Source organism: Miniopterus schreibersii (genome assembly GCF_964146895.1).
Source record: "Miniopterus schreibersii genome assembly, chromosome: 6".
Lineage (NCBI taxonomy): Eukaryota > Metazoa > Chordata > Mammalia > Chiroptera > Miniopteridae > Miniopterus > Miniopterus schreibersii.
Window position 1 is genome coordinate 64,368,684 of NC_138107.1, and position 25,829 is coordinate 64,394,512.

At 40.9% G+C, this 25,829-nt stretch overlaps 1 protein-coding gene across 2 annotated transcripts; it reads left to right on the forward strand.

Moving 5' to 3' along the window:
• Positions 1 to 5,337: 5,337 nt before the first annotated feature.
• Positions 5,338 to 21,915, forward strand: SMPDL3A (sphingomyelin phosphodiesterase acid like 3A). 2 transcript variants are annotated; one of them, XM_081140918.1, is made up of 8 exons: positions 5,338 to 5,514; positions 9,563 to 9,776; positions 10,680 to 10,824; positions 15,187 to 15,283; positions 16,055 to 16,224; positions 16,684 to 16,864; positions 18,420 to 18,544; positions 20,157 to 21,915. In XM_081140918.1, exons 1-8 carry the CDS (start codon positions 5,403 to 5,405, stop codon positions 20,472 to 20,474), a joined length of 1,362 nt encoding a protein of 453 aa, XP_080997044.1. In that variant the 5' UTR covers positions 5,338 to 5,402; the 3' UTR covers positions 20,475 to 21,915. The 2 variants fall into 2 exon arrangements, with proteins under 2 accessions (XP_080997044.1, XP_080997045.1); XM_081140919.1 differs by lacking the exon at positions 5,338 to 5,514 and adding an exon at positions 5,757 to 5,958.
• The last annotated feature ends 3,914 nt before the right edge of the window (positions 21,916 to 25,829 follow it).

Below are 25,829 nucleotides of genomic sequence, written 5' to 3' on the forward strand. Positions count from 1 at the left end.
AAAAAAAAAAAAAGTCTGGCTAAGGTTACCATTCCTAAAACTACAGTCTTTTTCTTCCCCCCCCCCCCCCCCCCAACACAGGACTTCGTTGGTAGCAATCTGCAACACAGGTTTGAAGAGCAAAGGTGGCATGTTTGTGTGTGTGGTGGGCGGTAATGAACCCTGCCCTGCTTCTCCTGGGGAGCTGCTTTCTCTTGGTGATTTCAGCCTTTGCCTTGGTAGAAGCACAGATTCTGGCCTATTCTTTTTTCTTTTTTTTAGAGAGGGAAACATTGATTTGTTGTTCCACTTACTTATGCATTCACTGGTTGATTCTTGTATGTGCCTTGACCAGAGGTTGAACCCACAGGCGTTAGGACGATGCTCTAACCAACTAAGCTACCTGGCCAGGGCCTGGCATGTCTGTTCTTAAAGATGCAAGGCCAGGGATGGAGATTCAGCTTCAGGTCATTATAATTAGGCCAAATAACATCCTTCTGGCATTTATTTCCATAACAACTGTCTCACAGAATGAGGAATGGAAAGGTGGCCTAAATAGGAAAAAAGTTACACTGGACTAAAAGATCAAGAGTTGTAGTGATGGACCAAATGCATTTTTTGGGGGGGGGGCGGGGGAAGATAATTAACAGATATTTTTGCTTCCTAAATGTTTACAGGGTGCTTGCAAATCATTTTTCTTCACGCCGTATTTTATCTCATATAGTAACCTGTCAATGTACTTACTAATTTTTCTGATTTGTCCTTAGAAAAAACCCCAAAACCATAGTTGACAAAAAAGGAAAAATTAGCAAGCCCAAAGACAATTTGGTCAAGAGGCCCTGGAAGAACACTTTTGAGGCCAAGATCCCAAATATAGAAACTGGGCTAAAGGCCATCCTGTGAAGTCCAACCATGGAACCTTGACAATGAGCGAGCAGCAGCTTCCTCACCGTTCTCTCACCCAGGTAGATAGCCTCATAACAAAACAACCTACCCGGAACCTAGGGACCTCCAAATACCCTGGGTTGAGATCTATACCCAGATATCCTAAGGCACTATGCTTCTTAGAGAGTTAAAGGCCAGCAAAAGAAAGTGGAGGGAGGAGAGGGAGACTGGTGTTTCTACTCATTAATGTCAATATAGTGTCCTTTTTTCAAGCATTTCTTAGGTTTCAAAATGTGTAAACCATATTTTATGCTTACTTAAGAATTGTTTCCTAGCCAATTTACTTTTTGGCTTATTGAAAAATAAAAATTGCTATTTTTTCCTAATTTTTAAAAAAATACTTTACCTGTCTTCTAAAATGTTTAAACTAGAACCACTAATTTATTTCATTGTCCTTTAAGTTTGCTCTTATCCCTTCAGCATTATTTTCCTGCTCCATTTTCTTCCACACTCTTATGGTTGTGGATTGAGAAACTCCAAGTGTTACCAAGCAAGGTCTTGCTGCCCAACTTCCATAGAAGCCAATCCTATTATCATCAGTGGAAGGGAGTTCTTGGGGTGCTGTGAGGAAAAGAGTTTCCTGAGGCCCCCACAGGAGGATGGGGTTTTGTGGAAAGCTTTATTGATGATGTAAAATTAAGGGGGTTCCCCTCCAAGGTCCCATCTCTGCACTGCCATAGAAGAAGTCCAATCTTGTCTTCAGCTGGGCCAGAATAAAGACCACTGCTCATAGTTTCTGCTCCATATTAAAGTCCAGTCCAGTCCAGCGTTCCCAGCTGCAGTCCATTGCACGTGGGGTCCAACGACAGGCAAGTGTGGGTCACGGAGTAAGAGAGCAAGAGCGAGGGAACTCTTTGTCTGGGGATTTTAACCAGGAGCATCTTCAAAGTAACCAATTACCTTTTCAAGATTTTGTGCTCTTCTGATGGGGCCCACCCCCTAGCCAATCCATTGTTCCCCAGGCTAGACTGACCCCTTCTTCCCCCAACAATCCAGTAGCCAACAGCGGAAGGGAGAGGAGTTAAGCCCCTCGGAGGAACACCGCTGTGTGAAGCTGTAGCTTCCCCCTGAAGTTTCCCCCGTGACCATGCCTACAAAGTCTGACTTCTTTTTGCTCTTTCCTTTATTAACTAGCTAATCATAATGATAACACTATGGCACCGGCTTTTGAGAAAAGGCTTTTTACTGTGAGGTTGACCAGCAAGGAGACAGGAGGCAAGGCTCAAATCTGTCTCCTAGATCCAGGGTTCGGGGGAATTTTTAGGGGTTAGGGGGAACAGGCTAGTATGTGGAAGTGCTGGTGGGGCAGATTTCAACAGGAGAGTTTTGGAATTGGGCCATTTATGGTAAGCTATGGTAAGGGGCTTCAGCACTGGGTCTTTCTGGACACCAAACCCTTTCCAACTTCTGGTCATGTCCTGGTCTGTCGGTTCCATGGATGGGTGTGGGGGGCTTAAGGGGGCGCCTTTGGTTCTAAGTACAACTAGAGGTGAAAAGTCTCTCCAATGTGCATGCTTCAGTTTTGGTGTGACGTAAAGGTTTGGCCTGTCCCCTGAAATGCAACTCAGTATCTTGTCAGAAACAGGATAGGACCAGTTTGAGCTGGTTCTGTGACTATACAAGGACCATGTTGTCCACCGTTGGAAAGCACTTTGGTTCTCAAAAGGCTTTTGAATCATCCTAAAGCTGAGGCAGGACTTGAACTGAGCTGGCAGGACATGAAACAGAAAATGGAGGTCCCTTGATTCCCATTTCAAAGCCCCTTTCATCAGACACATTCCCATTTTACTACACAGGATACAAAATAAGCTTCTCTCTGATGTGAAACAAATAAGCTTTACAAATCTTTTATAAGGTTAGTTATTCTGGAGGGTACTCTTTCTCTTCTCCAAAGGAATTCTGTACCCTACAAATTTAAACTATGTGCTTCTTTATCTTAAAGGGGTCAGCATCCTCACACTGGTATTGGAAGGGACACACACAGAACCCAAGGCAGTTTGGGGATCTTGGCTTTTTTGTCAGACTAAGTTCATATTGTTAAAAACAGATTACGACTGAGTAAATTTGAATACCTAATTCCTTTTATTAAGTGATTCATAAATTGGACAACATCCCACCCACTTTGCTTCCTGGAGGGCTCCAAGGAGTAGTACAAAAATGGAAGGTACTTATAACAATAAGGGTGGGGCAAGGGACTGTTAACAAAACAAAGGAAAGGACTATTTTGGCCCAGACACCTTTCCTTTGGGGGAAGGGAATGGGAAATGTCTTTATCAGGCAGACTGCTTCTTTCTATGGGGGATGGAGAGGGCCCAGGGGACGATTACCTTACCTTACTGGTGTTTGAGCAGAAAACTCCAGACTGGTTGATTAAGGTTATGTTTCTGGGAGATGTTAAAAGTGAAGTTAGATCAGATATTAAATATAGGTTTGGCATTATGGGCTTTTAGCATGAGTGATGCCATTTTGGGTTGGTGGTTTTCTCCTTAAAAGTATCTTCAAAAATTCATTGGAAGAGTAAAACAAACCAGCTCTTTTTATGCTTTTCATGCATCTCTGGAACGCATCAAGTATGGTCTGAGACATTGTTCTCAGTTGTTAAAAACAAACACTGTTAAAGAGAAACCCACAGGCCCCAAATGGCCTAACTTGTGCTAAAGCTCATGATACCAAACCTACATTTAATATCTCACCCATTGCTGTTTCAATCTCCCCCAGTAATATAATCTTAATGAACCAGCCTGAAAATTTCTGGTAAACACCAATGAGGTAATTCAGCGATTTTCAATTGGTGTGCTGCCAGAATTTTCAAAACATGCAGTACCTGCCTATTTGGTCAGGGGTACTGACCTCTTTTCCCTTAGATTTCACATTAAAAAAATGACAACAGCCAATCCAGTAATAGCCGTCCTGTGTGAAAGAACTAAAATTATACCTATTGCTTTTTTGTCACATCGGCAACGTATTTATGTATTTTGGTACGCTGCAGAACTTTAGTAATTAGTTTGTGTGTACCACAAGAAGAAAAAAGTTACAAACTAAAACTTGGTCGCGTGGCCCCTCTCCACCTCACTCCCCGGTAGAGAAAAGAAGCAATCTGCATGATAAAACCTCTTGCTCCAAAAATAATCTTTTCTTCTGTTAATAGTTCCCTTCCCCACCCTCCTCTCTATAAAAACCTTCCGTCCTGTACAACTCCAGAGCCCTTCTGACTGCTAGGTGGGATGCTGCCCACCTGTGATCCCCTAATAAAGCCAAATGGACCTTCCAGTGCACTTGGTGGAATTTTGCTTTTTAACAAACAAGAACCCCCAGACCTAGCGTACTAGAGAAGTGGTTGTGGAACATCACCATCAGTCACTTCAGCAGCACCCCTAAGACCTGTAAAAACGCAAATTACTGGGCTCCAGCCCCAGAGTTTCTGAGTCGGCTGGCCAGCCGTGGGCCTGGGGGTTTTCACGTCCGCCCAGAACTCCCGTGGTGCCCACGCTGCCGGCTCCGGGGCCACCCTGGGACCCGCTGCGCTGACCTCCAAGCCCCCTGCGGAGAAGGCCCCCAGGTCCGCGTCGGGGCAGGTGGCCCGGGGCAAGACCGTCGGCTGGGCCGCGCCAAGCGCGCTCCTCCCGGGCGGTCCCCGGCGCTACGCCGACGGAAAGGCAAGGGATCGTTAGACCGCCGCCCAAGGTCAGCCAGCCGCCCGCGCACTCTGCCCCCGCACGTGACGGCCGGGCGGCCACACCTCCCCCTCTGCCCCCCCGCGCCCCCCCCCCCGGCTGACGGGCGGCCACACCTCCCCCTCTGCCCAGCCCCCCCCCGGGCGGCCACACCTCCCCCTCTGCCCCCCCCCCGGGCTGACGGGCGGCCACACCTCCCCCTCTGCCCCCCCGCGCCCCCCCCCGGGCTGACGGGCGGCCACACCTCCCCCTCTGCCCCCCCGCGCCCCCCCCCCGGGCTGACGGGCGGCCACACCTCCCCCTCTGCCCCCTCCCCCGGGCTGACGGGCGGCCACACCTCCCCCTCTGCCCCCCCCCCCGGGCTGACGGGCGGCCACACCTCCCCCTCTGCCCCCCCCCCCGGGCTGACGGGCGGCCACACCTCCCCCTCTGCCCAACCCCCCCCCCCGGGCGGCCACACCTCCCCCTCTGCCCCCCGCCCCCCCCCCCGGGCTGACGGGCGGCCACACCTCCCCCTCTGCCCCCCCCCCGGGCTGACGGGCGGCCACACCTCCCCCTCTGCCCCCCCCCCGGGCTGACGGGCGGCCACACCTCCCCCTCTGCCCCCCCCCCCCGGGCTGACGGGCGGCCACACCTCCCCCTCTGCCCCCCCCCCGGGCTGACGGGCGGCCACACCTCCCCCTCTGCCCCCCCCCGGGCTGACGGGCGGCCACACCTCCCCCTCTGCCCCCCCGCCCCCCCCCGGGCAGACGGGCGGCCGCGCCGCGGGGCAGCTCCCGGTCCCGGGCTGCGGCGTGGCCCTCGATGGCGCTGCCCCGCGCGCTCTTCTGCTGCCTGTGGGCGCTCGGGCTCGGCCGGCCCGGCCTGGGACTGCCCCTGGCGCCCGCCCGCGGCCAGAGTCCCGCTCCTGCGGCCGGTGAGTGGTCGGCGACCCTTCCCGCGCGGGGCGGCCGCTCAGAGTCGGCCAGAGCGCGGGGTCGCGCGAGCGCCGCGGGGGCTCCGGGGGCGGGCGGCGGAGGGACCCGAGCGCCCGCCGCGCCCGCCCCGACGCCGGGCGCCACCCGCAGGCGGCCTCGCGCCGGGGGGGGGGGCGCTGCGCGCGGCCTGGGGGGGGGTGCGCTCCCCGGGAAGGAAGGAAGAGCCGCGCGCCGCCCGGGCCAAAGCCGGGAGCCGGACGTGCCGCGCTTCCAGCGGCCCCGCAGCGCCCCGAGCGGGGCGAGCTGCGCGCTTTCCCGCCCCGCAGGGACTCAGGGGCTGTCTTCCGACGGCCGCCGATTCTGGGGACCTTTTCTTCCCACCCCCGGGCAGAGTGCGGCCACAGCGTGGGCCACGGCGTCGGCGCTCCGCGCCCCGAGCCTAGGCTAGCATTCGCGGGGACCCTCTTTCCGCTTGGCCCGGTGCCGGCTCCCTGCGGGCGGGGGTTCACGCGTCCCCCACTGTCCACAGCGCCCTCCCAGGGCTGGGTCTCCAGGCGCCGTCGGGGACCAGGCGCATCAGCATCCCCTAAACGCGTTAGAAACTCCAGTTTCCAACCCCAGCCCTGAACCCCAAACTCCGAGAATCGGGGCCCAACAGTGTTTAAGAAGCAACCCTGGTGGCTGATAGACGTGCAGGTGAGAGGCGCTGGTCCAGAACAGACGATACAGGTTGGATGGGAGGCTTCCCAACGCCACCCGAGCCTTCAGTTTCCAACATCAAGCCACCCGCCGCTCCTGGACTCCCTTTCAAAATACCTGCTGTTGCTTAGCGAGGGAAACCTTAGACGGGGAGCGCTGTCCTGGGCGGGGGCTTCGCGGTCCGAGCGGGGAGTCGCGGGGCCTCCTCCCCGCCGCGCTCGCTCTCCCCGTGACTTCGGAAATGCGACGTGGAAAATGCCTCCGCTTTGAAAGCCGAGTTCTCTCGTGACAGCTCTTAGGCGGTTGAGAGCTAGAGCGGTGAGTCTGGCTTCCCAGCCGTCGGTCATAAGCAGTGGCTCCCAGACGCTTGCGCACGCGGTTCCTGCCTTTACTGAGGCTGGAGCTGTGCTTAATTAGGCGGCTGTTTAGGATCTGGAGATAAAAGGGCCTGGGTCGGGAGACCAACCAACGGCAAGGTCACCTTTTGCTTTTAAGAATCTGATAGCTGAAGGCTTGGGTGACAGTCAGCGTGCTGGGGTCTAGTGAATGTCCCCTCTCACCTCCCTGTTTTGGTAGGAAAGCAGCAAGGTGGAGTCACCTAGGGAAGTGGAAGGGGAGGGGTGACTTCTAAGGGCTGCTTGAGTGTTGACTCAGCAGTGTCACGCTGGATATATTATTTTACTTTCCCCCTTGACATAACCCCCTTCCTCAACCCAAAATGCTTGGATTTCCTTACAACTTCCGACACGACTGGCCTCTGCTCACTTGTTTTGTGTGTGTGCGCGCTCTCAGGTGCAAATTCCCAAACTCAGTTTTCCTGTCCTGTCAACTCCTGGTGGTCAGAGGAGATAAAAACCCAGGGGAGCCTCACCAGAGTGTGTTTAGCCACAACTCTTGAGCTTTAGTAGCTCAGGACCTGCTGGACTATTTGTTAGGAACTGACATAAACAAAAACACCAGTTTTAAACAGCCTATGTTGAAACATCTGATATGGTTTACTAGGCTCTTTAGGATAAATTAAAACATTTTAAGATAAACGAGTGTTTTTTTGGTATAATTTTGAGCATTTACCTAGCTATGTTGACAACACACACATATATTTGTGGAAATATTTTTAAAGATTATCTCTACAACAAGGAAGTAATTGTGATGTAGTGAAAAGAACTTTGGATTGTTAACCAGAGAGTCTGGATTGGAATGTGGGCCCTGCCACAGGCCAGGTCTATGGTCTTGGACGCACACATATACACACACACATATACACACGGCATTTTGTATACAATTTTATGAGAGGTGGGAGGCGAGGCCTCGTGAGGTTCATTATTCATAAATCCCAGGCTAAGAGCCTGTCAGAACTCATTCTTGGCTACTATTTAAAGACATCCTTCAGTGCATCTTACTAATTACCCCTCACTTATCTGACTGGGAATCCAATATAGTGGAAAGAACACTGCACTGCAAGTCTGGACAGATTGGTTCCAGTTTAGCTTTCATCGATGAGTCACCATGTCACCTTGAGGAAACCCTGATGTCTGTCTATGCCTAATTAAAGAATGTTTGTTGAGGGCCTAATGTAGGTCAGACATATTCTAGATGCTGGAGATGTATAAATCTAGGGATGTGTCCTTAATGCGTTTCCAGTTTTGGTTTACAAAAATGTATATTTATAATCTCCTGTCTTTTAAACATCACAGTATGTCATGTAGGTGTTGTCAGTATCTATTGTACATGAGGTGAGTGAGAAGGATATTCTAAGGTGAGCACACTCAGAGAGGCAGTGCGCTCAGTGGTTAAGAGCAATGTGGCCTCTGGAGTCACATTTCCTGAATCCCTGTCTTGGCTCTGTTGTGTATGACATATGTGACTTGGACTTAATCTCTGTGTGCTGCAGTTCCTTACCTGTAAAATGAAAATAATGATGAGTTAATACATGTAAAGCATAAAACAAGTACTAAAGCATAAAACAAGTATTATACAAAGTACTTATATAGTAAGTACTTGATAAAATTTTAATTATTACTTGAAAATGAGGAAGCTCAATGTCAAATTCAAACTTTGGGTTACTAAGTAATAGCAGTACAACTAACATTGAGTTTACTAGATGCCAGGCACCTTCTAAGAGCTATTTTTCTACTAAATCACTAGTCCTCATAGTAGGCAGTAATAGCAGGCCCATTTTACAGATAAAACAAGCCAAGATCACACTGTTAGATTAGTAAATTGAGCTTGGATTCAAAGTCAGGCAAGCTGATTCTGGACCACTCTTAACCGTAACACTTTGTTGTTCTGTGTGCAGTTTACTGTACCTTAACATTTTACAAATAATAAAATACATGTTCATGTAAAAATGAGATGCACTATATATTTATACCCTAAGAAAAGACAGCCTCCAGGATGATTCTGAGCTATTTGTGTGTTGGATAAAATATGTCTAAGCTGGAAATAAAAGTTGGAGTATTTTCTGCATTATAGAATAAAATAAATTACTCTTGGCAAATGTTTTCAGGTGAAGACTGAACACCAAGTAATTGACCATAAAGGCTATTTTATGTCTACTTCTGAATCTTTTTTTACCACTTCTTAGCTGTGAACTTAAATGTGTTATGAAATTATAACAATGTTGTGAAAAACAACCACCTAAATATATAACTTACCTTTTCTATCTTAACAAGGAATAGTTTTTAATATTTTACTTTATTATCCCAGCTTTGGGTTTTATTCTAGTGTTTGCTTACCTACATACTTAGCATTTTTCATCTTTGTATAGATAAAAGTTTGCATTCTACTTGTTTGGCCTATGCTTCTGGTGTACTAGTATATGACAGAAGATATTCCTCTATTAAAAAGCTTTTAAGAACTTCTGGCACTTCCAATTTTTGGCTTAAAGCTAGTATTAAAGATTTATTTTCCTTCCATTAATATTGAGAAGCAAAGCTTTAAAGAACATAGAATGTTTGTTGGGTAACCTTAACAAACCACGTCATATTACTACATCAGTTTTTCTATAAGAATCATGTAAATAAATGATAACATCTTAAATTCTGGAAGGATGTCTCTATTTCATTATACAACTTATATTTATTATATATTCTTGTTAGGTAGTCACTCTGTCATGGAGCTCCTCAGTTCTGACACATTTAAGTAGTAAATTCTAGTACATTTTCCCTTGGAATCCTCATCTGCTCATAGGGAAGGACTATATTTAATTTCAGGGCATGTGAACACTTAAATTACTAAGGTTTTCCTTCGTTACAGGGAGGAGCTGCTATCTGTTGTCTTACTGTAACTGTTTATATAGGAATACCAAAAAAGAAGTAGGTGTAACACCATTTCTCTTCTAATCAACAGGACAGTTCTGGCATGTGACTGACTTACACTTAGACCCTACTTACCACATCACAGATGACCATACAAAAGTGTGTGCTTCATCCAAAGGCACCAATGCCTCCAATCCTGGCCCTTTTGGAGATGTTATGTGTGATTCTCCATATCACCTTATTTTGTCAGCATTTGATTTTATTAAAAATTCAAGACAAGAAGCATCTTTCATGATATGGACTGGGTAAGTTAATAAATACCATGAATTAATCAATATTTATCTACAGTGTCTTAAGCTTCATTAGACTATTGAATTCCATAAGATTAATTATGTTTTAAAAATTACTTGAGTTTAAAAAATACTAGGTCAAGCTAATCAACATTATTAGAGAGAATAAAAAATTTTAGAATTGTGGGTTTGTTTTTTTTTTTTTGAATACGTGCTCTAGAAGTATGTCTATGTTAAATTAAAACATGAATCCATAAATAGCACACTTCTACCAGTGTTTTGATATACGTATTAATATGATGAAAGTCTTGATTAAATAATAAAAACAAATGGCAACAATGGGAATTAACATAGCAATTTTATAAACAGTATCCTTTGGTCCTATAATTAAATAATGCCATCCATTATGATAGAGCAAAGCCTATATATTCTGTACCTGAAATAGTTACTATAGCACTATTTTAATTCATTTATATATTACAACTCATTTATTCTTTACAATAAACATTATTATTATCTCCATTTTACAGATGAGGAAATGAAGGCACTGAGCACCTAAGTAACTTGCCCAAGTGCACACAGCTAGTATGTGGCAAAGCTGGGATTTGAATCCAGGCATTTTGGCTCTGGAATCTGCTTTTAATTTACTAAATTTTTTAAAAGTTTTTTATAAATCTGTAGTTAGGCAGTAAAATAGGCTGAGATTTCTAGTTTATCTTTTGTAATTACACAACTTTTAAAGTAAGATTCTTTGTGGGAGAAAGGTAAATGAAGAGTAGTTCATCAACTCTTTTCACTCTCATCTGTTGTTTTATGGTGGAGGTCTGCAATGATAGTACACAGTAAGGCATCACGCATAAGTCTAGTCACTTTTTATGGAAACTGACTTTCTTCTCTATGATTCTTTCTCATTTTCAGAGATAGCCCACCTCATGTGCCAGTGTATGAACTCTCAACAGACACAGTCATAACTGTGATTGCTAATATGACAATCACTGTCCAGAGTCTCTTTCCAAATCTCCAGGTTTTCCCTGCACTGGGTAATCATGACTATTGGCCACAGGTAACTTTAACCTTAACTTCCAGAAGTGCTTAAAGGATTTTCCCATCAATAGTGTCAAAATCATGACAATAACTAGCTGATGATAGGCTGTGGGAGTGGGGCTCATGGAGGCAGAGTGTGTTCTTAATGCTAACCATCAAGGAAGGCAAGATGAATGTTTTGAAGACTTTAAAGTGATTCTTAATAATTCATAAAATATGATGTCCATGATGAGTTTTTGGAAACACATTACCTAATTTGTGGACTATTAATTTTTGTTTTCCTTTGTAATCTTCCTTAATTTCTCCTTTCTTTGGAGTAATTTTGTCATTTGTTTGTATTTCCATGATAAAGATAGCAAGGAAGGTTAATGTTGACAAATGTTTGCGTTTTTTTAGAATTTTAATTAGGCATACAAAGCTCTCCACCCTCTAATCTAAGCTAGATTGGGATTAAAAACTTTAAAAACACAGCAAACTATTATAAGAACCAAAGAGGGACGTTCTTGTTCAGGTCCAGTTTGTCTAATTAAGATGTGATTCAAGGCAGAGATTATAATCAGAATATTTAATGCTTGATGCAGCTGAGTTTCAGTTTATCAGAGCAGCTGTTTGTTAAGCAGCCTGTGCATGGCAGCTGGGTACCAGCCTTGGTTTCAGGGTTTTATCATAGTACTGTAGAATCTTAGATTTGTACAGATTCAAGAAATCTCAGAGGTTATTGTTTAGTCCAGAGCTTGACAAGCTACGGCCTGTGGTTCAAATTGGCTTGCTGCCTGTTTTTATAAATAAAGTTTTATTGAAACACAGCTATGCCTATTCTTTCTGTATTGCCTATGGCTTCTTTGAGCCAAGGGCCGAGTAGAATAGTTATGATAGAGATCGTATCACTCCTGAGCCTAAACTATTTATTATTTTGGCCTTTGTAGAAGAAGTTTGCTGACCCTGGTCTAAGTTTACTCTTCATTTTATAGATGAGAAAACTGAGGCCTAGAAATGTTAAGTTGCTTGTTCAAGTGCTTACAATCACTTGGGGCAGAGCGCACGTCCTGCTTATTTTGTTTGACCAACATCCTGTCACACATCCCTTATTCTTGCCAGACTAACTTAGTCAACATCTCTAGAACATGATGTTTACTTTTCCCCTCCCCTCCCCCTCCCATCCTCTCCCCTCCCCCCTCCTCCCCTCCCCTCCTCTCTCCTCTCCTTTCCTCCCCTCCTCTCTTTTCTTCTTTTCTTTTCTTTCCTTTTACTTTCCCTTTCCCTTTTCTTTTAATCTGAGGGTATGTTTTTATTACTTTTTAGAGAGAGAGGGAGAGAAACATCGATTGGTTGCCTCCTTTATGTGCCCGACTGGGGATCGAACCCACAACCTTTTCTGTTGTACGGGACGACTGAGTCACCCAGCCAGGGCTGGTGTTTACTTTCATGCCTCTCTGTCTGCATTTTTTTTTTGCTCAGATCTTTTCCATCTCATATCAGAAGGATGCCTCGTGAGGGTTTTGGTTATATTAGTTAACCTAACCCGAATACAGTGATTATGAAACGTTGTGCTCCCGGGTGAGCTAAGTTTTAGTGACTTCTTGGCACGGCCCTCCAGCCTTGAGGTGAACAACATGTGAGTCTTTGTGAGTTGGCCTCTCAGGCAGTGGTCAACTTTTGTTGCCGCTGAGATGTTAGGCTTGGGGACAGTCTCTAGGAGCCAGAGGTTACACACATTGTTTTCATATGCTTGAGGTGACAGGCCGATGGTGCAGTGGAAAAGTGAGGTTTAGAGTCACATTCACGTGAATTTCAGTCTTCATCTCACGCTGCTTCTAATGGCTTGACCAGCTTGGATAGTTCACTTAATGTCCCTGATCCGCAGGTCACTCATTTGCAAACAGGGGCAATAATACGCTCCTTGCAGAGTTTTTATGAGAATTAGTGACCCTGTGCGAAAAGGGTGTAACTTCCTACTTGGCAAATAATAAACCCTCAGGAGGTGGAGTGGTGTTTGTTATAGCATTAAGCTGTGACATGTGATACATTTTCCTACCTCCTTTGAGGATTTCTTTTATTTTTATCTCTGTCTTCTTTCTATGAAGTCACATCTTATAATAATTCAAAGATGTGGGTACTATCCAACTTCTAAACTATATCCTATTATATGAACAGGTGAGGTAAATCGGGTAGCTTGTATACCTTAAACAGTTAATTTTTTCTCCTTCTAGCTTATGATTTTATATTTGAAAATCTTTTTATTATTCTACTCCCATCCTTTTACCCCACATGCAATATTTCTGGAAAGTCAAATGTAACATGAAAGCCCCACAACAATTTTACTGGAGGCTGATACCTCAGATTGAATTCTAGTGAGTGTTAGTAACAAATGTTATTTCCATTAAAATCATAAACATGGCTACATAAACATGCATATACAGATTCATGTCCCCACCCATTACATCAGAAGTTGATATTAGTGTGGGCAGCCCAGGGATTCATTCCAGCTGCCACCCAAGAAAGCAGTCTGGGCCAGGGTCCTCATTTACTCCTAAACTGGTAAGGGTGGTGCCACAAAACTTATGGGTGGGTCCCACTGTATACCTCATTTCTCAGCAGTGATCATGTCATAGCCCAAAAGGACTGAGATGACAGCATGGTGCAATAGATAATTACCAACATTTTAATTTTTAATTTTTTAAATTGATTTTCAGAGAGAGAGGAAGGGAGAGGGAGAGAGAAACATTGATATGAGAATGTGCCTCCTTCACATCCCCCACCAGAGATCGCCCCGAAACCCAGGCATGTGCCCTGACCAGGAATGGAACCTGCAACCTGTTGCTTGGTTCAGCCTTTTGGTACACAGGACAACACCCAACCAACTGAGCCACACAGACCAGGGCAATGGCCACCAGTTTTCAATCAGAATCTAGATTGGCCTATACCATTGTTTAATTTCCAGACAGATGACTTGGATCTCTGACACAAACTGAAAATATGCTTTGGATAATTCCAGTTAAAACAAGTCATTTGGTATTGCTTTCTCTGAATGTATTTATACTTTCATCATATATCAGGCATGTGCACTGGGAACTAATGTGACTTGGGTGTCATCTTGAAAAATAACTAAGCATTTTAATTAATGCTGACAGGGAAACTCCTTTAAGAAATAGATCTCTATCACCAACATACAGATGGAAATGAGGATAGCGAATACAATGACATCAGTTTTTTATTACTACTTTTTAAAGACAAAAATAGAAGTAATTATCCAATTTTACAAATGATTTCTGGGTTTTTATTCCATATCTACTTTCTTAAAGTTTTGTGTGTTTTTTTCCCTTAGAGCTTATGTCACCAAAAATATACTTTATTGTAATATGATAAAATAAGGTGATAAAAAATACTTTATGATAATAAAAATAATGTTTTATACATCCAATATACTATTAAAAATCGAAACACGTTGATAAAATTTAGGTTGGCATGAGACTTCTTCATGTGGTTATAAATCTTCAAGAAGTTAAGAAGCTTTATACTAGTGTTAACATTTCAGAGGACATGGTCTAATTTTTTCCATTCCTTCCACATGCTACACAAGGCCCTGCATGTTTAGGCTCAAACCTGCCTTCTGTGCCTCTTTCATGAGCACACCTGCACATCGATTCTATACCCCGGTCACACTAAAATGAGTTCCCTTCTCTGTATATGGCACTGTGTGCGCGTCGGCCATTGTTTTTGCCTTTTGAAGAAAATATCAATGTACAATATTATATTATTTATATTATTTATATAGCTAATGAAGTGGTCACCACAGTAAGTCTAGTAACCATCTGACACTGTACAAGGTTATTATGATATTATTGATTACATTCCCTGTGCTGTACTTTACATCCGTGTGACTTACTGATTTTATACCTGGGATTTTGTACCTCTTGTTCCCTTTCACCTTTTTTGCCCTTCCTTTCTGGCAACAATGAGTTTGTTCTCTATGCCCTTGAGTCGGCTTCTGTTTTGTTCTGCTTTATAGATTGCACCTATAAGTGAAATCATAAGGTACTTGTCCTTCTCTGTCTGATCCCTTTCGTTGTCAACGTGGTGAATCATTCAAGGCCTGGTTCAAATTCTCTGTCCCTGCTGACTGTCAGGACCAGACTTGATTGTGCTTCTGTAACCCCAGAACCTCTGCAGTCGCACCTAGCACATAGTTTCTAGGTGACTGAGTATATTTTGTCCCTGCCTCCCCAACTGACTTATAAGTACCTTGAAGATTAAGTCTATTTAGTATTCACCTTTGTATTTTCAGATGCATAACATAGTAGTAAGCACTCAAACAATGTTTAATTAATTGATCCACATATTCTTTAGAGTTTCAATGATGAATTCTATTGTTTGTGGCCAGGATCAGCTTCCTTCATTCACCAGCAAGGTGTACAGCGCAGTAGCAAACCTCTGGAAACCATGGCTAGATGAAGAAGCTATTCAGACTTTAAGGACAGGTAAGCAACAGGTTTCCTCATCTCTATTTTGCCTCAATTTTTATTCATGTTCAGACTTCAGTCTTTAATGTTGCTTGGTCGTGCCAATTCTGGAGAGCCTCTCTCCCCAGTCTTTCTGGGGGCCATGAGCCCTGTTTGAAAGCTGAGGAGAGAGCATGGATGGTGAGTGGGCCCGGAGCAAAGGAAGCAGAGCCCGCAGCTCAGCGGCCAGCTCCCACGGTAGGCTCCTGGGTGTTCTGTCGCCACTGGTTTGCTGGTGCCAGTGGGGTTATGCCTTTCAGCCTCATCTCCACGGAGACTGTAGTAGCTCAGGTTTGTCTGCCATTTCTTTAGTCATCTCTGGCAAGATCCAGGTGCATTTCCATTCTCTAGATTTTGTATTTCACAATAATTCTCATCTTAACTTTCCCAATTGTACATAAGTAAGATTGATATATTAATATTAATATTTCTTTTACAAAATTCAGTACCTCGTTGCCTAATGCCGATATATTTAATTTTATTTTCATGTGAATATTGGAAACCACTCTTGTTACCTCTATGTATAGAAAGAAGTGCAAGCATTGGACCTGGAATGTGGCAGGTTTTCAGTGAGTGTTTGTTAAACCTGATTCTTGATCTAATGACGGCCTATGTACGTACAAACTAAACAATGAGAAGGAAATATAGCCATCTTGCTGCCTTGTAAACCGTAATTAAGAATTTGCCTTCACAGTGACTGCATATCTGTATATGTGTTTGGCTGTAATGTGTTTAAATTTGTTTTTATAGGTGGCTTTTATTCACAGAAAGTTTCAGGTAATCTGAACCTTAGGATCATCAGTCTAAACACAAACCTGTACTACGGCCCTGATATTGTGACCCTGAATAAGAGTGACCCAGCAAATCAGTTTGAATGGCTAGAAAATACACTGACCAGCTCTCAGCAGAACAACGAGAAGGTAGATTTCATAGACCAGAATGGTCAAGGGATAAATAGGGGGCTAAATTTGTGTATTTATTAAATGTAAGGGAGGCGGCTGTCAGGTGTTAATAAAAGTATTAAAATTTGAAGATGTTTTCATATGAAACACATTATGATTTATCTGTGTTGTTATTTTTAGTTTGCTTTTAATGTTTTGAAATTGACTGACATCAGTTCATATAAAAAGAGGCTGATATTTAAAAAATGGTGACCAATGTCACGGTTAACTTATATCATCAACAGTGTAGTTTAAATGAGACAAATGTAAATAAAGTGAAATGAAGTTTTCTAATTTCATCTTTTTTGGTAATAAATAGGAGAGATAGTATATTTGTTTTCTAAATTTTAATTACTATACTTTTAATCTTGGGTGTCATTTAGTTACGACAAATGTGCAAAAAGATCCTCGTCAGCCCTCCTGTGCTTCTTTCCCCAGGTGTACATCATAGCGCATATTCCAGTGGGCTATCTGCCCTATTCAATGGGCACTACAGCCATGAGACAATGCTATAATGAGAAACTGATAGGCATTTTCAGAAAATATAGCAATGTCATTGCAGGACAATTTTATGGACACACTCACAGAGACAGCATTATGGTTCTTTCAGATGAAAAAGGTAATATGACATGTTGTTTGTATCTCCCCAGTTCAAGATGCTAGAGCAAAGCAGTAAATCTCTGGTAATTTTTACTGATTTAGTAAATTAAATGTTTCATTAAATCAACCTGCCAGCACCAGATTTTACTTAATTGCCTTCCATAATGGTGGCCAAAATTATAGATACGCCTGCAGTTGAGTTTCTTCCCATTAGTGCTAAAGGGCCACTGTCATTTCATTGCTGTCAACACAAAAGCCTCTGAAACCCTCCTCTCACTCAAATTTTCTTTTAGATCCTCAAGTTTAGAGAAATATTGCTGTTTGATATTTACCTGCTAGACTCAAGATTCTTTTGAGATGACTTGTTTTATTTCTCCTAATTTAAAAGGAAAGCACAATTTATTATTGGCTTAAAGTAAAACATAACCAGCTCTTAACTTTTAAGTGCTTATCGACATTGTCATCTACTCAGCATGAAACTGAAACGAAAATAATAGAAGAAACTCTAACATCAAAGCAAACAATGATCTATTTTTAAAAATTACTTCAGCATGAGGGCAGAAAACTGAAAGTTAACAAAGCAAGACTTCTGATTTTATAGTAGTTAGCCAAGAGAAAAATTAATATGTATTTTTTCAGTGATTGGGGAACTTTAAAAAAAAAAAAAATCTTTATTGATCTCAGAGATAGGAAGGGAGAGGAAAAGAAAGAGGTAGAAACATCAATGATGAGAGAGTCATTGATCGGCTGCCTCCTGCACGCCCCCAGCTGGGGATCGAGCCCGCAACCTGGGCATGTGCCCTGACCGGGAATCGAACCTCTATCTCCTGGATCCTACGTCGACGTTTGGCTGCTGAGCCACTTCTATTCAGGCTGGGGAACATTTTTGAAATGCTTTACCCTTTTTATCTCGAATGAGTGGGCTTGGTAAAAATGATAATTTTTCAGAATTTGATAGCTTTTTTACTCAGAAAGAAATTTAGTCCTATGATATATATAAAACATGGTGACACTTACTCAAATATTTATTATGTAATCATTGGAATATTGTCTCAGGTAGAGGTACAGGACAAACTAGTTTTGTATATGTTTTGGGTATATACTTACAACAACTTGAATTTTTTATTATGAAAATTTTCAAATATATAAAAGCAGGAGAATGATTAAACAAACTCTCATGTATCATCATTTATTTTAACATCTATCAAGATTTTGCCACATTTGCTTTACCTATCCATTTTTAATTTATTTTTTCCTGAATTATCTGAAAGTAGATCTTAACATCAGATGTTTTAGCCCTACATGCTTCTGTATGCATTGTTAAAGTACATGAGTAACTCACATAATTATAATACCATTAACTTATCTAGCAAAATCAATAATAATTCTTTGCTATCATCTAATACCAAATTTTTTGAAAAAATTTCTATTTTCTCAAAAGGTTTTTTATAGTTGTTTCAAGTCACGATCATATATCATTTGGCTGTTATGTCTATTAATCTCTTAATCTGAAACTTGTTAATATAGTTAAACTGAATTTCTAAACATATTTTTTATGTGCACGTTTTGTCCAGGGAGTCCAATAAATTCTGCGTTTGTGGCTCCTGCTGTTACCCCGGTGAAGGGTGCTTTACAAAAACAGACCAACAACCCTGCTGTCAGACTATTTCAGTACGATCCTCGTGATTATAAGTTATTGGTAAGTTGGTACAATTTTAGAATTGACCCCATACTTACTCATGTCTTCGTAGTTTTCATTAGTTTAGTTGAATGCTTTCAACAGAGCTATGTGAGTTGTGTTTTATGTTAAAATCATGTCTTTCTTTTCTGTATTTGGAATGTCAGCACTTTGTAAGTGTGGGTTTATAAGGTCAGCCTTAGAGAGAGAGCCTTTTCTCTAAAACTTCTAAAGACTTCACATTTAGTTAGATGAAGTTTCATTAGGTAGTGTCTTATCTGTGGACTTGTATACATGTTGTTATTAATTACTCTTCTTTAGAACATAGTTATGAAGAAAAGTGTAGGTTCTGAACCCAGACTGTCTCTTGAGCTGTATTACCTAACTTCTCCATCTGAATCTATTCCTCTGTAAAATGGGGATTAAAATATTACTGACTTCACTGAGTTGCTGTGAGGATTATATAAACAAATATATATAAAGCACTAAGAAAATCCTTGGCTCATGGTAAGTGCTCAATAAATGCTGGCAAAAAATTTTGTAAAGAAATTAAGTTGAGTTGAACATTTATTTTTGTGGTAAAATTTCTCTGGAACTTGTAGATGACTGCTGTAGTTAAATTTAGCACCAAAAGACTGGGCATTTAGCTTATGGGTAATACTCCTTTCAACAAATTAATTGGGAAAGAATTTCTCAATTAAAGTGTCTATTGATGTAACTGCATTTTTTTCCTAGCTAAGCTTAATAGGAGGTAGCTCTTTTATTCCCTAGAGCATGTCTTTACAAAGGAAGTAGCCAGGGGAAATCTGGTTTAATCCATAAACGTTAGATTAAATCAAAAAATAAAATAATCGACAGATAAACCAGTTCAAAGGAATCTTTGTACAACTATTTGTTGTCTATTTTTGGATCTGACCCTGAGATACACATGTATATGTATATGTGTATATATATGTACTGACATAGAGTGATGTCCCTGATATAGCACTCAATAATTTTTAAAAGTGCAAAACAGTTTGTATAGTATGGCTTCATTTTTTTAAAAAAAGCCAAAAATTGGAATATATTTTTAAAATATTTATATTTGTTTTGTACATAAACTCTAGAACAACACATGTACACAGGAGTGCTGGTAACTGTTTTACAACCTGTTCACTGGGGGAAAAAAACAACAATTTTGATTTATAGTGTTTGCCAATTTCCATGATGTAAATATTCCCATCATTTCCAGTTTCAAGCTGCCAAAGTAGCATCAACTAACTGGCAAGATTCTTGAAAATTTGACAATTGGCTCTTGTGAGCTGGTTACAAGCCACCTCCAGCACACCACTAATATGTATGAAACTGTTAGCAGTGGTTACTTCTGAGGTGTGTGAATTAAAGGCTTTTTATTTTGTATATCTCTCTATATAGTTTATATTATTTTATATTATGTTCTTTCATTATTTTTAAAATGAAAAAAGTAATATAGGTCTTCTATTAGGACTCTTTTTCTTTAAAACCAATTCTCACCTTTTTAAATGACTACAACTTTAAATTAGGAATGTCACATAAATCCTAGTAAGGACTCTTGCTGTGCAGTACTTTATATGCCCCCAAATGAACTACCCTTTGTTACTGTTTTTAACTATAGGACATGTTGCAGTATTACTTGAACCTGACAGATGCTAATCTAAAGGGAGAATCCAACTGGAAGCTGGAGTATAACCTGACTCAAACTTACAACATTGAAGATTTGCAGCCAAAAAGTTTGTATGGATTAGCTAAAGAATTTGCAACCCCAGACAGTACGAAATTTATAAAATATTATAATTACTACTTTGTGAGTTATGACAGCAGTGTAATTTGCAATGAGCAATGTAAGGCTTTTCAGATTTGTGCAATTATGAGTCTTGATCATAATTCCTATGTAGATTGCCTCAAACATTATTTTATAAGGCACAATCTATAGTATTTCACAGCTTGTGTTCATAGAAAATGTAACATTGCTCTGTTTCTGAGATCGGTTTGTGGGAATTGTTACATAAATTTTTGGGAGTTACTGAGTGGGCAAGCTGAATTCCTTTCTTTGCTTTCCTTTTTATGATGCCCAAATGTAGATATTTTTAATATTCTATATTTTTATTGTATTAAATATGTTTAAACTGTCCTTTATAGAATGATGTTTGGATATATATTTCCTGTCTTCCAGTTTATATAATTATATCTAATTTATACTCTTGTTGATATTGTCATTTTTAAAGTAAAGCAAATGACTTCTTCCTGAGTCATAATTCAGTATGGTGAATTATTCTTCATAAGATAATTTTCAGTTTTATTAATTCACTCTTGTTAAAAACCCACGTGTAAACTGAGGTTCAAACTGTTTAAATTTCATGTGTAATCTGAGGTTAACACTATTTATATCCACTGCGTCCTCTTGGGAAAACACTAGTGTCTCATTAGGGTCGGCTCTGAGTCTATGCAACGTCACGGGGCATGTGCTGTCTAGCTGTCTTCGCTCTGTGAGTGAACAGGGTGCTCTTTAGTACTGCTGACCTTAAGGAGAGAACGTCACAAGTCGCACTTACTGTCGCTGCAGTGCTCTCACAGTCAGCAGTCTTAGGTCCATCAACAAGGAAAGTGAAACTCGTTTCCTGTGACTGGTTGGACTTCATGTAAAAAATGACTCGTAGATATAAGATCTCATTGTAATGAAACCAAAGTATCTTAACTTCTAGAGGGTTGAGAATGTGACTATTATAAAATTAAAATATTATATCTAAGAAACTATCAATATTTTTTAGGTAAACACTTTTTTACTCTTAGGTTTAAAAATAAATTGGTATGTTTTAGATGTGAGGATACTGAAGCAAAGCAAAGATTTATTGTTAAAAAAAAATCATATCATTTAGAGGTCATCCGGCCTGCAATATATTTAAAGTTAGCGTTATCGACTACATCATGTGTTTATATATTTTTATACTTAATGGGCAGATGTTTTAAGAAAACAGGCCTTGGCCAGCCATATCAGGAAACGGTGAAAGCCAAAGGTGGCGTGAGGTGACCCAGACAATGAGCCTGGCGCTGAAAGTGAACGCTCTTGGGCTTGCAGGATTATTGTGGAGGAAATTTCTAAATCTTTGGGGGACTTGGGGCAGTGAACATTTAGAGTCCTTCCCACTTTATTCTACAATAAAAACTTTTTAATGCTACCTTTTTGTATTCAGTGTATTTTTACCTTAAAATAGAAGTAAATGACCTCAGAGTTCGAGTAACAGTTTGGTACGTTATCAGTTGAATGAATATTTCAGTTCTCTAATCAGAGCTGTCACAATGATTTATTGTGGTTTATTTCAGAATATGTTCAATTATATAAAAATGTTATTATGTCCACAGTAAAACCCCTCTTGATTTACCTCTGCTTGTTGATAGTGCTTTGGCAAATTTATAAAATACACCTTGTTTAGATTATTTAAATTGATACTTTCAAACCAGTTTTGTTTCCACATTTAGCCACACATTGATAGGAAGGAAGGGGAGGGGAGGGGAGTAAAGGTGAGGGAAATGGGAGAGTCCTTAATAAGACACAATGACTTAGGTTGTTGGAGAGATTTAGGGGCAAAACATATCTGCTTTTATATATACTAGGAAATATCCATTCAAAGGAATTTTTTCCATTTATAATGCTAATACTCTCACATATTATGAATGGTTTGGCTAAACTGAACCGACATCTCCCATTTTGAATGATGGGAGAAAAATCTTTGTAAATTGAGCAGCCCTCTTAGTTGTGCCTAGTCCTAGGATACCATCTGATCTCGTGTCCAGACCCCTGAGAAAATCCTGTTACTCTAGATTCTTATAAGATGAGCTGAATCCTGCATCTTGAATATTGTCACATCTGAATAAGTCAGTCAGAGAAAGACAGACAAATATTATGATTTCACTTATATGAGAATCTAAAGAAAAAAATAAACAAATGAACAAAGTTGAAACAGACTCATAAATATAGAGAACACTGATTTGTCAGAGGGGAGAGGGGTTGGGGGACTGGGTGAAAAAGGTAAAGGAATTAAGTACAGATTGGTAGGTACAAAATAGTCATGGGGATGTAAAGTACAGCATAGAGAATATAGTCAATAATATTAAAATAACTATATATGATGCTAGGTTATACTGGAAATATGGTGGTGGGGGGATGCTTTGTAAAGCATATGATTGTCTAACCACTATGCTGTACACCTGAAATTAAAACAAAATAATATTCAATATAAACTGTAATTGAAAAATAAAATTAAAAAAATAGTCAACCCCAAGTCAAAAGAAAAAACAAAAGAATATTGTCACATCTCCCTTGAGTGACTCTTCTACGCAGTGAGCTTTATGCCAAAAGAAGAAAGATGGAGCTTCATCGGGCTAACAGTGTAGGTAACGTGACTGTTTCTGGATTTGCTTGCTAAATAAAATCTGTGAGACTTGCTTTCATTGTTAATATTCTCAGATAAAGTTGTGTGTGGAGGTAATTAGCTCTTAGAGAATTCTTTTTACAGTTAAATAAAATTTTTTGCCTTGTTAAACAAAAGAAATCTAATTTAACAAAAGCATATCCACCAATGGCTTGTATTTTTTATTTTGTTTTCAGGTTTTCAAGATAATAAAAAATACATACATGTACATTTCTGAGCATATCACTGTTCGTTGGGTAATCAGTTTTGACAATATACTGTGCAGAGGAATACCACCATTGGCTTCTGATGTTAAGTTAGCTTTAAGTTTATTGGTTATGCCAACAACTGGAGGCAGCTTGGAACCCAGTCCCTGGAAAACATTTGCAGGATTTACTACCTGTTTGCCTGAGACCTCAATGGTGAGAGGTCTGGGTACAGACTTACTAATCCAAGTGTGTCTTAATGCTTGGGCTGGGGTCAGGTGGGTAGAGGGGTCCTTATGAAGACATCTTTTCAAAAACTCATTTGTCTTTTTTTCTGTTAATCCTGCAAATTGTTGCCAAGTGGTGTCAAACATTTTCTTAATGCCTATTATGCGCAGGGCCTGTACTAGATATGGGAATACAAAGGTAATTCAAGCGTCAACAAAAGGGAAGACAACCCAGCCGGCGTCGCTCAGCGGTTGAGCATCAACTTATGATCCAGGAGAGACTGGGGTTCAATTCCCCATCAGGGCACACGCCTGGGCTGTGGGTTCAATCCCCAGTAGGGGCCATGGAGGAGCAGGTGATCAATGACTCTCTCCTGTTTCTCTCTCTCCCTCTCCTTCCCTCTCTCTGAAATCAATAAAGATATATTTAAAAAACAAAAACAAAAGGGAAGACACACATAAGTGGATAACTGAAAATTATTGTACTCACCACAAAAAAAGAAATGATAATTATGTGACGTGATGAAGGTGTTAGCTAATGCTCAGGTGGTAATCGTATTGCAATATTTGTGTTTCAAGTCAACATGTATACTTTAAACTTACATAATGCTGTCAGTTATATCTCAATAAAGTTGGGGTAAAACAGGCTATCAGGCTAAGAGGATCTCAATCTAGAAATTATATCCAAATATACTTTACCCTTGATCCCATTCGTTGTCTCCTTGAGTGTTACGAACTGACCTAAGTTAACTTACTCTCTTGGCTTCTTTTTGGCAATTAATGGTAGCCCTCTGGAAATTCTTGGGTGTCAGGTTAAAATGAAAGCAGGTTTGAACTAAATTATACCACACATAGACATACTTATCAACAACATATTTATTAGTAAGTTAACATATAAAACAATAAAAAATAAAAGCATGTATTTTACACTATTCATTTTATATGTCTAGAAGATTGTCATCCATTGAGGGGCTTTGAGCACTACCTTGAATGAAAGGTTTACTGAAGCCAAATACCAAAATTCTAGTCACAAGATATTTCAAACTTGTTAAATCCTGAGATGCTCAAAATTGGGGCAGTGATACACTAGCCTCCGGTGCAAAATTTGAGGAGGAGGTACCAAAAAACTTAGCAATCAAGAGAAATAATTGTTCAAAAAAATTAAAATAAATGCAAAATATCATAAGCAAAATGTCAAAATTTTAAATAAAGACAAACTTTGTTTTCTTTTCCTGCATTATTGTGCATAAGTCATTTCCATGTAGCCGATTATTGGTGGCCTTCCATAACTGTTTATGAAGGTTTACAATGGCATCCACTGGGACACACCAGGTAATGCAGGGCTTTATATAAGACCGTGGTTTTGAATATAAAGATTTTATTAACTTTTTCTATTTGGTTCAAAATATGGGAGGGCGTTTTGGTAAGTATATCAAAGGGCACACCTTTTTTATTGTTTGCTGAGCTCAGGTTCCAATATCGCGATGGCAGTGCACCACTCAAAGCTCTTAGACATTCGCCTCTGGCGCCAAAGGAGGTAGGGATTTAGTCTAAGACATCATTCCTACAGGTAAGGCTGCTGGGTTCTTCTATCTTGCATGTTAGGAAGAGTAAATGTCTTTTAAAAAGTCATACATGTCTATGTCTGTCTATCATCTATCTGTTTGTCTGTCTATATATTTATTCGTCTATACTTGCCATTGCAGCTACTCTACACACTTTGCATATCTTTAATTTCACCTTTGAGGGTTCATTTTTAGCATTCATTATGTCAGTCCTTGGGCTATTATTTCCCCCACTAAAAATCCATTGTTGAGATTGTGTGCTAATTAGCAAAGAGTAACAGCTTTGTGATTAGAACTCATACCATACCGAGCACTCCCAAGCCTTGTATTTTGCACAGTAAGTTAGTCGATCACTTGAGCACATGGACTTTTGATTACAGCAATGGACTGACCATGGAGCTGAGGCTTAAACTAACTTGCACATAGGTAACACAGTATTTCGGATGGGATATTTTAGAGTAAGTCACAGATAGTGTAACAGAATTTTAGTCAATATGTTCTTATATGTTCTGGAAATTCTAGAACATATAAGAATTGTTCTTAGATCCAGCTGGATGATGAATTACGGCTTAGCTCCTAGGCTAACTTAAGCATATGCCAGACATATAACACATTGCTTGACTTGAGCTGATATCTTCTTTTGTCATTTCTGTTTGGTTCTCTGAGATGCTAAAACATCAGAATTATGGAAAAACTCGTAATTTTCCACATGCAGTGGTACTTGGGCTCATCCTACCTCCATATGTACATATAATTTTATTTATGAGAACTACATCTCCCAGAGTGTTATAAACATTTTCTTCCCTATTTCATGCTTATTTATTTTCTGCAAGTTTTAGTCTAATTTTTAATAGAGGAGATAGATTGATGAAGAATGAGGG

What these genes read in the sequence shown, in the direction of transcription:
- SMPDL3A (XM_081140918.1), top strand. Translation starts at nt 5,403, where the DNA reads ATGGCGCTGCCCCGCGCGCTCTTCTGCTGCCTGTGGGCGCTCGGGCTC. An exon ending in ATCATGACTATTGGCCACAG is followed by an intron (nt 10,825 to 15,186) that starts GTAACTTTAACC and finishes GTTTGTGGCCAG; the next exon opens with GATCAGCTTCCTTCATTCAC. An exon ending in TATTCAGACTTTAAGGACAG is followed by an intron (nt 15,284 to 16,054) that starts GTAAGCAACAGG and finishes TTGTTTTTATAG; the next exon opens with GTGGCTTTTATTCACAGAAA.